This window comes from Schistocerca serialis, chromosome 8 (genome assembly GCF_023864345.2).
Source record: "Schistocerca serialis cubense isolate TAMUIC-IGC-003099 chromosome 8, iqSchSeri2.2, whole genome shotgun sequence".
Lineage (NCBI taxonomy): Eukaryota > Metazoa > Arthropoda > Insecta > Orthoptera > Acrididae > Schistocerca > Schistocerca serialis.
The window spans coordinates 347,307,977-347,323,269 of NC_064645.1; the positions used below are offsets into that span (position 1 = coordinate 347,307,977).

Here is a 15,293-nt window from a genome sequence, read left to right on the forward strand (position 1 = left end):
AGGCATTTGATAGATTTCAGTGTAGCTGCGAGTCCTTCTAAGCCTTTATGTATATAGAAAGGAGACACTTTTTTAAATGAGCCCTCCTTCCCCTTAATCACGATGAAAACATTGTCATTTATGACTCCATGAGCCCTGTTACTCTGTTCTATCTTCTTATCTGGAGGACTAGCCTCCCTCATGCGCTTTACTGATTGCGAAGTTGGTGAAGGGAAATACGTGGTTGCCATGTGCGTCCCACGAGCAGCTAGGGAACTAAATGTCCACCCAGATAGAGCCCCGCATGCCTGGGTAAGCCTTATACAACTGAGGTGTGGCAGGTTCCTCAGAGGTCGCCCGCTAGCGACTGTTCCACCTCAACAGCCATGCATCTTATCGGCGCGCAGCACACCTTAAGATTGAAGGTTTTTTTATAGAGGTATGTACCATCCTCGCGATCCAGGTAATCAAGCCAAGATCCCCGGTCCCTGCAAAACACAACATTCCTCCGTTGCACCACACGGTGATCGCTGAAGCATGCCCAGAGCTTACGGTGTCAGAGGATTGGCGGCGCATACCAGTCCACAGCTCGGGGACCCCAGGTTTGCCAAGCCCGTACCCAGCAAATGAATGCTGAGTCCCCTGAGGGGACATTCCAGCAGCTTACAAAGACCATTGGCGAGGCTGATGAGCTGATAGCTATCCACATCAATCAGGTTTTTAGCGTGTTTGAGCACCGGAATGGTGGTGCTCTCCCGTCACTGTGATAGAAGGATGCCATCACACCGGATCCTGTTGAAGATGAGGAGATGTCACTTGTAGTCAGATGAGAGATGTTTAATTATCTGGCTGTGGATCTGATCAGGCCCAGAAGCTGTGTCGGGCAATGTGCAAGAGCACTGAGGAGCTCCCACTCTGTAAATGGGGCATTATAGGATTCACTGTGGCGTGTAGTGAATGAGAGGACATTCCCTTCCAGCCGCCGTTTGAGAGTGCGAATGTCTGGGGGATAATTTTCCGAAGCAGAGGTTTGAGCAAACTGCTCAGCTAAGTGCTCGGCAATCGCATTTGTGTCAGTAGATAACACACCATTTATGGTTAACACCGGGAACACCTGTTGGGGTCTGGTTCACGAAAAGACGTTTCATCTTTGCCCAGACTTGGGAAGGTGACATATGGCACCCAATGGTCGAGACGCATCTCGACCAACATTCCTGCTTCCGTTGTTTGATAAGTTGGTGAATGCAGGCACAGAGCCATTTAAAGGCTATGAGATGCTCCAGCGAAGGATGCCGTTTTGGAACTCACTGACACTCCTTAATCGCTTCCGGCAACCACCAAGAGACTGCCTTACACCTTGGGCACCCTAAAGAGCGAAGGATCGTGTTTTCTGCTGCAGACACAATTGTTGTAGTCACCTGCTCAACCATAACATCGATGTTACCCTGTGGGGGAGATTCAATAGTGACAGCAGAGGTGAAAGTTTCCAAGTCCACCTCGTTTAAAGCCCATCTCGGCAGACGTACGTGGACCTGACGCCGGGGCAGTGACAGGGAGATGAGGAAGTGGTCACTACCTCACAGGTCATCATGTGCTCTCCAGTGGATAGATAGGAGAAGTCCTGGGCTGCAGATTGATAAATCAATGGTCAAGTAACTACCATGAGCCACACTGGTGTGGCAGCCCCAGTAGTTAACAGGCAGAGGTCAAACTGAGACAGTAAAGTTTCGACATCTCTGCCTCGAGCAGTAAGCATGGCACCACCCCACCAGGGGTTATGGGCGTTAAAATTCCCAAAAGTAGTAAAGGTCTAGGGAGTTGATCAATCAGTGCAGCTAATACATTCAGGGGTACTGCACCATCTGGAGGAAGATATACACTGCAGACAGCTATTTCCTGTGTCGTCCTTATTATGACATCCACAGCTTAAAGAGGGGTTTGAAGGGGCACAGGTTCACTACATACTGAGTTTAGGACATAAACGCAAACTCCACCTGACACTCAATTATAGTCGCTGTAATATTCCTTATAGCTGCAGAGGGCAGGGGTTTATAGCTGCGGAGGACAGGGGTCCGCACTGACGGGAACCAAGCTTCCTGAAGCGCAATGCAGATAGCAGGTGTAAAGCTTAACAGTTGCCATAGCTCAGCCAGATGGATGGAAAAACCACAGCAATTCCACTGGAGGATGATGTCATTGTGAGACTGGGAAGGCATGGAACATTCAATAAGGCAGTTTACACCTCAGGGTCACCTGCTTCCACTGACATATTGCCTGAGCAGTCTATATTCATTGTGTCTGAGGGTCTGGCGAGATCTAGGTCCTCAGCGGACACCAGAATCTCCACCCCATCCTCAGACGCAGAGCTTGTATGTAGCATTAATGTGGGTGCCATTGCAATTTCCTTGGTCTTAGGGGTCTTCTTTTTGGACTTCTCTCGCTGGTCCTTGGATTTCACTGGTTGGGAGGACTTTGAGCATGAGCGTGAAGCCCTACGACCAGCTGCTGTTGAGCTCTTAAGCCACTGGCGGGTGTCTTCTTTCCCACCAGCAGAAATCTGGAAAAGGAGTGACCCAAGGGACCCTTCCTAGTGAGAGAAGCTGAAGAAGACTTATGCTTCTCTGGCTTAGAAATGGGGACAGGCGTTGGGGGGGGGTTGCTCCCGAAGTAGGTGGTGCAGGAGCAACAGATAGGGAATTGCCCCCCACCATCAAGGGGGCAGGTGTAGTCTTCCGGCTCTGAGAGGTGACTAGGGTTGGTGGAGCTGATGGTGCCAGAATTGTTGTAGCGGCGGCATAAGATGATGTCATACGTACAGGATGCAGGCGTTCAAATTTCCTCTTAGCCTCAGTCTAGGTCAGTCGATCCAGAATCTTATACTCCATGATTTTCCTTTCTTTCTGGAAAATCCTGCAGTCTGGTGAGCAAGGCGAATGGTGCTCTCTGCAGTTGACACAGATGGGACGTGGGGCACATGGAGTATTGGGATGTGATGAGTGTCCACAATCTTGACATGTGACACTGGAAGTACAGCAGGAAGACATATGGTTGAACTTCCAGCACTGCATAGGGGTGGGGAACATAGGGCTTTACATCACAGTGGGAGACCATCACCTTGACACACCCTCAAATGCCAAGATGAAGGCACCGATGGCAACGAGATTATCCCTCAGACCATGGTGGACAGGCCGGATGAAATGTACACCTCGCCGCTCTAAATTGGCGCGCAGCTCATCATCAGAATGCGAAAGAAGGTCCCTGTGAAATATGATACCCTGGACCATATTTAAGCTCTTACGGGGTGTGATGGTTACAGGAACATCCCCCAGCTTGTCACAAGCGAGTAACATCCGTGACTGGGCAGAGGATGCTGTTTTGATCAAGACTGACCCAGATCTCATTTTGGACAATCCTTCCATCTCCCCAAACTTGTCCTCTAAATGTTCAACAAAAAACTGAGGCTACATCGTCATGAAAGGTTCCCCAATCCTTAGTCTGGCATTCCTCCCATGGGGTGGCCAGGGAGGGGAAGGGGGTTATTGGCACTGAAGATAGACTTTGCTCACTTAGAGACTGCTGGTGATTCACAACCAGCAAGAGATGATGGACTACGTTTCATCGCAGGTCATCTGCCCTGATGCCACCCACTCCGGCGAGGGGCCCTCCCCATGGGTGCCACCCAGCTGCAGCAAATGCCACCTGGCAGGATGGCCATTGCCGGGAGACCCGATGCCCCAGAGGAATGGGCATCTACCCCTTGGCATATGTGGGGAGTTAACTGCACAGACATCAGCAGAGTGATCCCTGTGTGGTCAGGGGGCTACAACCAACAGGGTACATGGAAGCCCCACAACAATGGACTGGCTACCATGCTGGATATCAAGAGCAAAGAAGTCCATGGTCATCATTGATGCAGATAGCGACACTGCATAGTGTATGGTGGAAAACGCACCTAGGAAGGTGTCCTGGTCCAAGAGATGGAGAATGAGCAGGACTCAAATGTGATGACAAGAAAGTGGGCTAAAGATCTCAATGCACACTGGACCATGTAAGGCGCCTTTCCCCAATTGACTTGCTCTTCAGGAAAATTTTGAAAAATGGAGGTCACACCCTACGTGGGACCATCACATAAAGGCCGAAACATGTGAGACTCCTTTTAATTGCCTCTTACGATAGGCACGAATACCTCAGACCTATTCTGACCCCCAGACCCATAGGGGGGAATCTACCTTTTAAGGTAAGTCATATGGATCAGTTTTGTCTCACTTGTTCCTGAAATAGGAAATGAAAGCTGATCTTTTTCACTGAAAATACGAAGTGAGAGGATGATATAACGATCAAATGTGTCTACATGATATTGTGAAATAGAACTTAATATAACTTGGAGGAGGACACACACACACACACACACACACACACACACACACACACACACATTCATAATGAACCACAACAAACAGGCCAATTACTCTCTGTTCAAGCTCAAAGAAAGAGATCAATCACTTTCTCTGCCAGAACATGACTATCTTTTGTCAAGAGTTAAAACGAGAAATATTCTTCACAGGATATTTTTTTCACAGTTTACTCGACAGGTACACTTCTCAAACTAGAAAGAAGGGTGGTTATGTTTAATGTCCCTCAAGGTCACTTGAGATACAACACTGGCTTGGAGTTGAAAAGATGATGGAAAAAAGTAGCTGTGCCAGTGTTGAAGTAATTCTCCAATCATATGCCTGAACTCATCTACAGACATCACAAAAAACGTCGATCAGTATGGTTGGACAACGAATTTAATCTCATTCCTACTAAATTCAAGTCCATGTCATAAATGCTGTGCTATCTCATCATACTTAACAAACTGTATCACAATGTGTGGCAGTACAAACCTCTTATCAGTATTAGCTGCAGTGCTTCCCATTCTAATCATGAATGGCATTTGGAAGGAATGAATGCCTACACACATATGCACTTACCTTTATGTTTACAATTTTATCACTATGATTTCCACACAGTTTCTACAAAGAGGAGGGGATAGTTTGTTCTTACCATCTTCTATGAGGGCATGTCCCCAAAATTTTAAAAGCAACCTTTCACATCAACATGTAACACTAAACTACACATGCACCTATTGTCAACAGATACAATTAAGACCTTTTGAAGAAAAGGTGCCAGTGTGCACGAAGGAAGTAAAACCTTTCCAATTAGGGTGCTCAATCTACCACTGTGGGCCTTCCAGCCAAATATGCCGTATGAGTTTAGGTTGCATTCATTAGAATACTTTTCTTGTAAAGTCTCCTACTGGAGTTGCTGTATGTATCAGTAATACTTTCTTATGACTAAGTAAACAAGTTATCAAACACTTAGCACTTCTTAAGTTGACTTTCTTTGGTTAATCCAACCCTAACAGATAAGCAGCATTCAAATGCTGGTGGCACAAATGTCACATAAAATACTGCCTTCACACCCCTGAATTCTTCCTATGAACCACACCCTATAGTCTTTGCAACAACTACATAGCACTGTATATGTGCATGACAATCTATCAGATGTCATCTGAGTGGCCAGTGTCAAGCTGTTTCAGCAAACTAGACCACTCTACTGCACAGCCTATGGTTCTGCACCGGTCCAAGAACACAGTTGCCATAATCTTGCGCTTTGACAGCGTCTGTTTGGCTTTGACCTTGATGGGTGAGGTTGTGTGTCGCCATTCCATCGATTGTCGCTTGCTTTCGGGAGTGATATGTGATACCCATGTTTCATCTCCAGTGACAATTTGACTCAACATGTCATCCCCTTCTGCCTCGTAACAAATCAAAAAGTCCAATGAAGTGGCAAATCTCTTCCCTTTGTGGTCCTCTGTGAGGAGTCTGGGTACCCACTGAGAACACAGTTTCTTAAAGTTTAGGTGTTCAGACACAATTGTGTACAAAACCGATCTTGAAACTTGTGGAAATTCCAAAGAAAGAGTAGAAATTGTGAATCTTCTGTCCTCACGAATCTTTGTTTCGACTGCAGCCACCAAATCATCAGTGATCACAGAGGGCTGGCCTGAGCGTTCTTCGTCATGGACGTTTTGACGGCCATTTTTAAACTCTCTAACCCATTGACGCACTTTACCTTCACTCATTGCATTCAAGCCATAAACTTCTGTTAACTGACGATGAATTTCTGCAGCTGATAGGCTTCTCGTGGTCAAAAAACGTATCACTGACTGTATCTCACATGCGGCGGGCGATTCAATAATCGTAAACATTATAAAGTATCACAGCGATGCGTACACATCAGCTACAGAGCTGCAACTTGCATCAGTGTGAACGGGAAGGATGCCGGCAAGTGGCGCGGTGGCTTGTTGCGGCGTCCACGCGGACTACGGGACTATACGCGCGAACGGCCCTTACTTAAAAAACAACCCTCGTAGTATCTTTTACTTCAAGCATTTCTTCTTCAGTCCCATTCGAATTATTTTTGTTTGTAACACAACATACACTGAATTGCAAAAATAATGTTTTGTTGCACACAGAAAAACAAAAGGACAAAAATTTTGTTGTAGGCATCACAAACTTACCTGCACACCAAGTTCTCTTGTTGGTACAAGAACAAGGACTCTTGTTACTGTGGTTGCTCCTAAAGGTCTGTAAAGCAACCTCTCCAGAGTTGGCAACATATATGCAGCAGTCTTCCCTGTTCCAGTTGCTGCACAACCACATATATCACGCCCCATTAGTGCAATAGGAATGGTTGCTGCCTGTATTGGTGTTGGGTGTACAAATTTCAGTGCTGCTACTGCCTGTAAGTACACATAAATTATATTCACTGCAAAGCTATTATATGTAATTAAGAGATCAATGTGGCACTATGCCATACAATTAGTATAACAGATGTACTTAAGGTGGTGTCCTCTACTATTTAATATCATTCATGCTTATGGAGGCATTCAGAGCTCTAAGTCAGACAGCAAACTGAACACTGTTGCAAACAACAAATGTGGTTGCCATTGGAGTGGGGTGCAACAATATTTTGTTGTTTTCATTTAGAGCTTGCTTAAATGATAAGTTAAGAGACTATGATAAAAAACAAAATACATGCAGTGCAGATTATAGGAATAATGCTTGAAACCTACAACAGAATTATGTAACAGCAGCAGTAAAAGGGGGAGAGGGATGAAAAGGAAGAGGAGGGACAGAGGGATAACAAGAGATCATGGTGGAAGTGGGTTGAGAGGGAGTGATGGAGAAAGTGAGAAGAAGAAATGATGGGAGGGAAGACAAAAGGCAGACAGGGGTGAAGGAGTGCAAAGGAGGGTGAGTGGGTGAGTGAGTGAATGAAGAAAGATAGGAAAATGAATGAGGGTTGAAGGTTGGGCGAGATATGGATGGTGAATGAGCATGGGAGGGTGGGTCATGATGGGAGTGTCACTCAAATGCACACTAGCCACTTGCAATATCCATAGTTAAGGACAGGGAGTAATTACCATTTACAAGACCTAATGTTTGAAGGAAAGTAGGTGCCATTACGTAGATATGCAGAAGATAGGCAAGACAGAGTTTGCTGAAGCAGAGAATTTTGCGTAATATTCTTTTTCTCCCCAGACCCGATCATCTGCCTATTGCAATTTCCCCTGATGTTGACGAAAACTTGACAATGTTGGGCTCTATAATAGTGGCAGCTGTTCTTCACACTACAGGGCAGAATATTTTGGAGAGTGTAACTGGCTGAGGTGGGGATAGAGCCAATGATTAAGAGTTTTAGTAAGTAAAATAATTGGCAATGTATTTCAGTAGTGGAGCAGTCTTGGAAAGAGGCTCACTCTCATAATGTAAGGCCAGGATGCTTAATATTAGGACAAGCACACATGGAGTCTTACTCAGAGGAAAGAGTACTTGACAAAATCAATCTCGTGAGACAACAGAGATTAAATTTCGCATGCACTATGTAAAAAGTTAATCATATTTTGAGTCATGCAGTGGGAATGAGCTGCATGTATTAGTCAGTACTGAGAAGAGAATTTTAACCTTTGTTCATAAAGAAGGGTTGTTTATAACTGCAATTTGAAACTATTTGCTAAGACTTAAAGTGGACACACAGATTATTATTTTTAAGTCAAAAAATATTGGCAATAATTAACAGTTTTAATAAAGGGGTTACAGAAATACTAATTCTATGGTCTCAACCACCAGTCGCATGTTTTTTGTGTTGTGGTGGATGCACATGTGTTTTGTTACAATGGGACTGGAGTGGGATATGTGTGAGGTTAGTAATATAAAACAGGTGTAAGGAGACAGACGATCTTGAACACTGAAAATGCTCTGTTTTGAATACATAGCTCTCTCAGGATTAGGATAAGTACATTAAGCTCCAAGATTAATATTTCATTTACCGATGTTACTAATGTGATTGTGAGATGTAGGGTATTCAGCATAAATGGAATATGCCGATCAAGACTGCTGCTGCTGCTGAATGCTGCCTTTCCTGAAGGAAAGGCTGTTTATAAGAGCCAAGGAGCAAAAGGGCTTTTGCTACTCACCTGACAGAGGCAGTGTTGAAACGGAGACAACCACATTTAAAAGAAGATTAAGCTACTGGACAACATTTTCATCAGATCTGGAAAACCACCCATACACTTACTCACAATCCCCCCCCCCCCCCCAACACACACACACACACACATATTTATACATTCATACAATGACATCTCTCACACATATGGCCACTGTCATATCGAGTATCGAGATGCTGAATTGGGCTCCACTGCATGCAGACGACAGTGGTTTGTTTGTTCGTGTTTGTGATTTCTGTGTGTGTGTGTGTGTGTGTGTGTGTGTGTGTGTGTGTGTGTGTGTATGTGTGTGTATTTTTCTAGATTTGATGAAAGAATCTAGAATCATGAAAGACATTGTTTAATAGCTTAGTCTACTTTTTAATATGTCTGTCTGCTGCTCAACACCTACCTATATGGTGAGAAACAAATCTGTCCTACTTCAAATTGTTGAAATCTATAAAATTTGCTATGAGAAGCAAATTTTTTGTGGTAGGATTAATACCAGAAGATTCCAATAATGCATTGTGAAGCACATTTACTTGGGTTCGCACTTGTTACATTAGCGAATAAATCTGAGCAATCTATGCAGTTGTCTACTGTTTAGCTTATCTAACATTGTTCTCGACTGATGAATACCAATTGGTTTTGATAAATGGATGGCAATTACAATTTGAAAATTGCCAGTAAAATATTTCACCAAATTCAAAAAATTATAAAAAGAATTACAAATATCTTATGATTGCAAAGACAACTTTGAAAAATAATTTATCAAAAATACAGAACGAAACATCATCATGACCTTGTTATGCAGCCAACTCCAAATTACAGCATATTCCCAAAAATCAATAGTATTGTTCACAAGAACCATTACTGCTGCATTGTGTACCAACACTTCCCATGGATAAGTAAAATGGCAAAAATTGTCCTCATACTTATATTTATTTGTTTATTAATTTGCTGTCCCTATAACAATGAGGTATGGATTTCTTCCTTCCCGAGAACTACTGGTCAGGCTGGCAACAAATTTTTGACATTATTTTCAATAGACTAATTTACAACTATCAACCACATTTCTTAACCCCAGAAAAAATTCTCAGAACATACACTTAACATCAATTACAACTAATTTTGCCTCCTTTATGACTCATTAATATCTGCACTTCCCAAAATAGCCACTTTGATACTTAACATAAGAGCCCACTTAATGATTACTATTTTTGTCCCAACGTTTGCACCTCTCTTCATTCATATTATTTTGCATTTGAAGTCTGTGAATCTTGCAACTTATAACAACACTTTTTGTGGTGGTAAATGTCTCACAACCACGGCAATCCCGCCTATTTTATGGAGACTTGTTTTATTTTGAATTAAAGATTTTGCTGTTACTTATTCTCGGCTTCAGTTAGATTTCAGTTCCAAGCACTATGTGGGCCCATGGTGTGAGAATTCTTGTCATTTACCCTGAGCACTTCCCCAGTTACCAATGGGATAAAAAGCTTTTGCAAACTGTTAATACATCTGATGTCATAACAGTTTATATCTAATACCAGGAAAGGTATGAAGTCTGCAAGTATTTCATATGGAACAAACCCAAATAAAAATTTAAATTCAGAAAGAAAAACAAACAGTACAAACTTTACCTTTAAAAGTGGGCGTGAAAGGTTCATTTGGTAGAACGAAGCATTCTCTTCAAAGGGTGGGGCATCTTCAAAGAACTCTTTCTCTGCTTCCTCATCAACTTCGATATCTGGCTCCTGTTTCATCTTCTTCTTTCCTTTCAATTTCTTTTCTTTAACTTTTATGTCATCTGGTTAAAGAAAATGTTTCTTGTCAAATAGTAAATATAAAATAAATAATTTGGAGTAAAGATATCAACACACTGAATAGTAGAAATACTGCGTCACTGAAAGGCGCATAAACAAGACTGAAAACTTTGCTAGCTTTTGAACAAATCCTTTTTTAAGCTAGAGTATGAAATACACACACATGCACAGGGAGAAGGATAGCAGGTGCACGGGATAGGAACGTGGCAGGGAGATGTAGCAGGTGCGCAGAATAAGAATGTGACAAGGGCACTGGCATCACCGAATCCTAGCTGTGTGCGATAAAAACAGCGTGGAGGAATGATCGCTGGCACGGGGAGACAAATAAGAGGAAGGGTGCACTGTGGGCGAGACATTGTGGGAGCGTAACAAGTGAAGTTAGGGTCCTGGGACAGAGAGGAGGTGGGCGTGTGGAAGGCAAATGTAAAAGTTTGATATGAAGACTCCACAAATGAAAACTTCACAATTTCACAGATTGAACTTCCAGAACCACAACTGTTTTCCCTAAACACATTGCCTGATATAAGTAAATAAATAAATATTTAAGCACCCAGAAGGGAAGAAGGAAACAAAATGAAACTTCATAGGTTGGGAGAGTATGTGATGTTATTTCAGTGGTGAAAATAGTGAGTCTAATTTGTAAAGAACTTGGCAATATTGTAAAGAACTTGGCAATATTGGACCTTGTCAGTATGATGTCGTATGCCCTCTGGCCTGGACTAATGCACTGATTCAATTCGCAAGGGTGTCATAAAGCTACTGTATTATCTTCTGAGGCAGGTTGGCCCACAATTATTGTTGTAATTCATCCTTGATATCCTGGATATTGACACTGCCACAGAGTTGACATCAGAGCTGGACCTATGCAAGTTCCATTGGGAACAGATATGGGGACCTGTTTGGCCATGGCAGAACCTCAGCATCACGCAGACAGTTCATATGTACACACAACACATATGGATGAGTACTGTCCAATTCAAAAATGGTACCACCATTTGCATTACGTTAAAGACAGTCTACACACGGGACAGTAATTTCCTTGTCCAGCTACTGCCAATCTCTGTACAATGGTGCGGGATGACACAGAATGTTACAGGAACTCTGTTACTTGTTCTTGGATGGCAGGTGCTCGGCTACCTCAGCTGTTAGTTATAGGCCATCTGCATATGACCACTAAAGTCTGCAATCTAACTGTTTGGAGCACAACATTGCATGGTAGTGAAGCATGGACTGTGGGAAAACCGGAACAGAAGAGAATTGAAGCATTTGAAATACGATGCTATAGAAGAATGTTGAAAATTAGGTGGACTGACAAAGTACGAGAATGAGGAGGTTCTCCACAGAATCTGCAAGGAAAGGAGTATATGGACAATACTGACATGAAGAAGGGACAGGATGGTAGGATATTTGTTAAGAGATCAGGTGCTAGAGAGAGAGAGCTGTAGAGGGGAAAACCTGTAGAGGACGACAGAGATTGGCATACATGCAGAAAATAATTGATGGCACACGTGAGGAGTTCGTGGCAGGCTGCATCAAACCAGTCAGAAGACTGATCACTCGGGGTGGGGGAGGGGGTGGAAGGTCGATAGACACACAAACAAACACAAACATACACATGAAATTCAAGCTTTCGCAACAAACTGTTGCCTCATCAGGAAAGAGGGAAGGGGAGGGAAAGACGAAAGGATGTGGGTTTTAAGGGAGAGGGTAAGGAGTCATTCCAATCCCGGGAGCGGAAAGACTTACCTTAGGGGGAAAAAAGGACAGGTACACACTCGCGCGCGCACACACACACACACACACACACACACACACACACACACACACACACACACACACACACACACACACACACATATCCATCCGCACATACACAGACACAAGCAGACATTTGTAAAGGCAAAGAGTTTGGGCAGGGATGTCAGTCGAGGCGGAAGTACAGAGGCAAAGATGTTTTTGAAAGACAGGTGAGGTATGAGTGGCGGCAAATTGAAATTAGCGGAGGTTGAGGCCTGGCGGGTAACGAGAAGAGAGGATATACTGAAGGGCAAGTTCCCATCTCCGGAGTTCTGACAGGTTGGTGTTAGTGGGAAGTATCCAGATAACCCGGACGGTGTAACACTGTGCCAAGATGTGCTGGCCGTGCACCAAGGCATGTTTAGCCACAGGGTGACCCTCATTACCAACAAACACTGTCTGCCTGTGTCCATTCATGCGAATGGACAGTTTGTTGCTGGTCATTCCCACATAGAAAGCTTCACAGTGCAGGCAGGTCAGTTGGTAAATCACATGGGTGCTTTCACACGTGGCTCTGCCTTTGATCGTGTACACCTTCCGGGTTACAGGACTGGAGTAGGTGGTGGTGGGAGGGTGCATGGGACAGGTTTTACACCGGGGGCGGTTACAAGGGTAGGAGCCAGAGGGTAGGGAAGGTGGTTTGGAGATTTCATAGGGATGAACTAAGAGGTTACGAAGGTTAGGTGGACAGCGGAAAGACACTCTTGGTGGAGTGGGGAGGATTTCATGAAGGATGGATCTCATTTCAGGGCAGGATTTGAGGAAGTCGTATCCCTGCTGGAGAGCCACATTCAGAGTCTGATCCAGTCCCGGAAAGTATCCTGTCACAAGTGGGGCACTTTTGGGGTTCTTCTGTGGGAGGTTCTGGGTTTGAAGAGATGAGGAAGTGGCTCTAGTTATTTGCTTCTGTACCAGGTCGGGAGGGTAGTTGCGGGACGCAAAAGCTGTTTTCAGGTTGTTGGTATAATGGTTCAGGAATTCCGGACTGGAGCAGATTCATTTGCCACGAAGACCTCGGCTGTAGGGAAGGGACCGTTTGATGTGGAATGGGTGGCAGCTGTCACAATGGAGGTACCAACAAGCAACAAGCACCAGCCAACCAAAATGCAGCCCCACTGTGAATGCTGTTCTGAAACATAGGATGAGTTGGTTGACATTTGCAAGCAGCTGGAAATCACCCTAAATACTGTTAAACGATTAGTAGCTGCCGTGAACTGGTGTGTTGGGAGAGCTCCTGAGAGTTGTGTACCCGCAATACCTACCAGAGGTGCCTCAGGTACTATCCTCTCCTGTTGATCTTGTCCCCTCTGCAGAAAGTACAGGATCTGCCATTACTAGTCCTCTTGACTGTGAGTGGCATGTCAGTGGTAGATCTAGGCATACTGTACGGGGTGTGCAGGGGCCATGGAGGATTAAGGGTGTTGTAGAGATTCCCCTAACCAACAAGTCTGAAGTTCTGTCTTTCATTGAAACTGAGCCAGTGCGACTCTCATCGCCTATTTTGTCTGGTGTCAGGAGGAGGCAAATGCAAAATGGTAGAGGTCTATTAATCGTTGGCAGTTCAAACACACAGCGTATGCCGGTACCCTTAAGGGAAATGGCAGCAAGGGACAGGAAAAGACACCAGGTGCACTTAGTCTGTATGCTTGGGGGCCTCATTCAATGTCGAAGAGGCTATTTCGGCAGCCACTGATGGAACAGGGTAAAACCAACTGTAGCTGGTGTACATGTTGGAACAAATGATGCCTGTTGTCTTGGCTCTGAGGTCAATCTTGCTTTTTCTTTGTTTTGTTTTAGGGCACAAAAACAACTTGGGTACTACGCGTCCATATCAAAACTGTACAACACAAAGACAAAGAGAGGAGTTAAAAATGGCTTCACGTAAATCCCAATTGATGGATGAGAACACAGGTAAAAATAGCGACGTGGAGAAAAGTATATAAAATACGTCATACAGAGCAGAGGTGCTGAACTAAAAATTGTATGGCCTTTGCCATATTGCTCCGACAGATAAAAAGTAAAATGTGGTCAACAGCCTGTGCTTCGTTCACTGAAAAGGTCGATAACTCAGACAGCAAACACACACAGGAATGTACGCAGTTAAAAACGTGACACTCTATCATGAAATACCAGACAGTCAAACGTTGGGCGCAATGTGCACAAAGTGGAGGAGCAACACTTAACAAATGGCGATGGCTAAAGAGACAGTGCCCAATAAGCATCCTAGTTAAAACGATCTCCTCGCGGCGAGAGGGTCGAGAAGTGGTCATACAAGCCGCTGGGAAAGGCTTAATAACCTTCCATTGGAAGAGAGTGGAGGAGGCTCAGACGATATCCTCCTCTTCTCCAAATCATGAGTGCTACAATACCGCCTTTAGTATGAAGGAGCTAGATCATGCCCTCTCACTTTATCCCAGTCCTCCACCCCAGTGCCTGATGCTGTTCACATTTAGATGTTACAGCGCCTTTCCCTTGCAGGCAAGCACTTTCCGCTTAATACATACAACCGCATTTGAGCAGAGGGGACATTTCCCAGATGCCAGCGTAAAGCCACTGTCATAGCTACACCTAAACCCAGTAAGAACAAACACCTTCCTTCTAGCTACCACCCCATTTCTCTCACCAGCTGTGTTTGCAAGGTGATGGAACATATGTTTCATGCCTGGCAGGTATAATCGCTCGAGTCTCGCAATTTACTAACACTGCATGGTGTGGGTTTTGAGTGCGGCTGACCATCTCATCACTTTGTCCACTCATGTCATGAATGGTTTTCTGTGGAAATCCCAGACTGTGGCCATGCTTTTCGATTTGGAGAGAGCCTACGACACCTGCTGGAGGACTGGTATCCTCCGTACTCTCTACACATGGGGATTCCTTCAGGAATTTTTAAAAGACCATATTTTCAAGGCATGTGTAGGTTCTACCTTAACGGACATCTTTATCCAGGAAAACAGTGTGCCGCAGGGTTCTGTCCTGAGTGTCGTCCTCTTTCCTATCGCCATTAACCCTATAATGGCTTGCTTCCTGTCAGGCATTTTTGGCTCCCTTTTCATTGACGATTTTGCCATCTATTGCTGTTCTCCACAGACATGGAGCAGCATCTTCAGCGATTTGTCGATTGTCTTTACTCGTGGAGCATCAACAATGGCTTTCAT

General features: G+C 44.4%; 1 protein-coding gene across 1 annotated transcript in view; it reads right to left on the bottom strand.

The window, feature by feature from the left end:
• LOC126416726 (probable ATP-dependent RNA helicase DDX27) overlaps window positions 1-15,293 on the bottom strand; it is an 87,503-nt gene that overhangs the window by 47,431 nt on the left and 24,779 nt on the right. The window contains exons 4-5 of the mRNA XM_050084543.1: window positions 10,159-10,325; window positions 6,545-6,766 (exon numbers count right to left, since the gene is read on the bottom strand). Of these exons, the coding sequence (XP_049940500.1) occupies window positions 6,545-6,766; window positions 10,159-10,325 (389 nt within the window). The remainder of the gene's footprint in view (window positions 1-6,544; window positions 6,767-10,158; window positions 10,326-15,293) is intronic.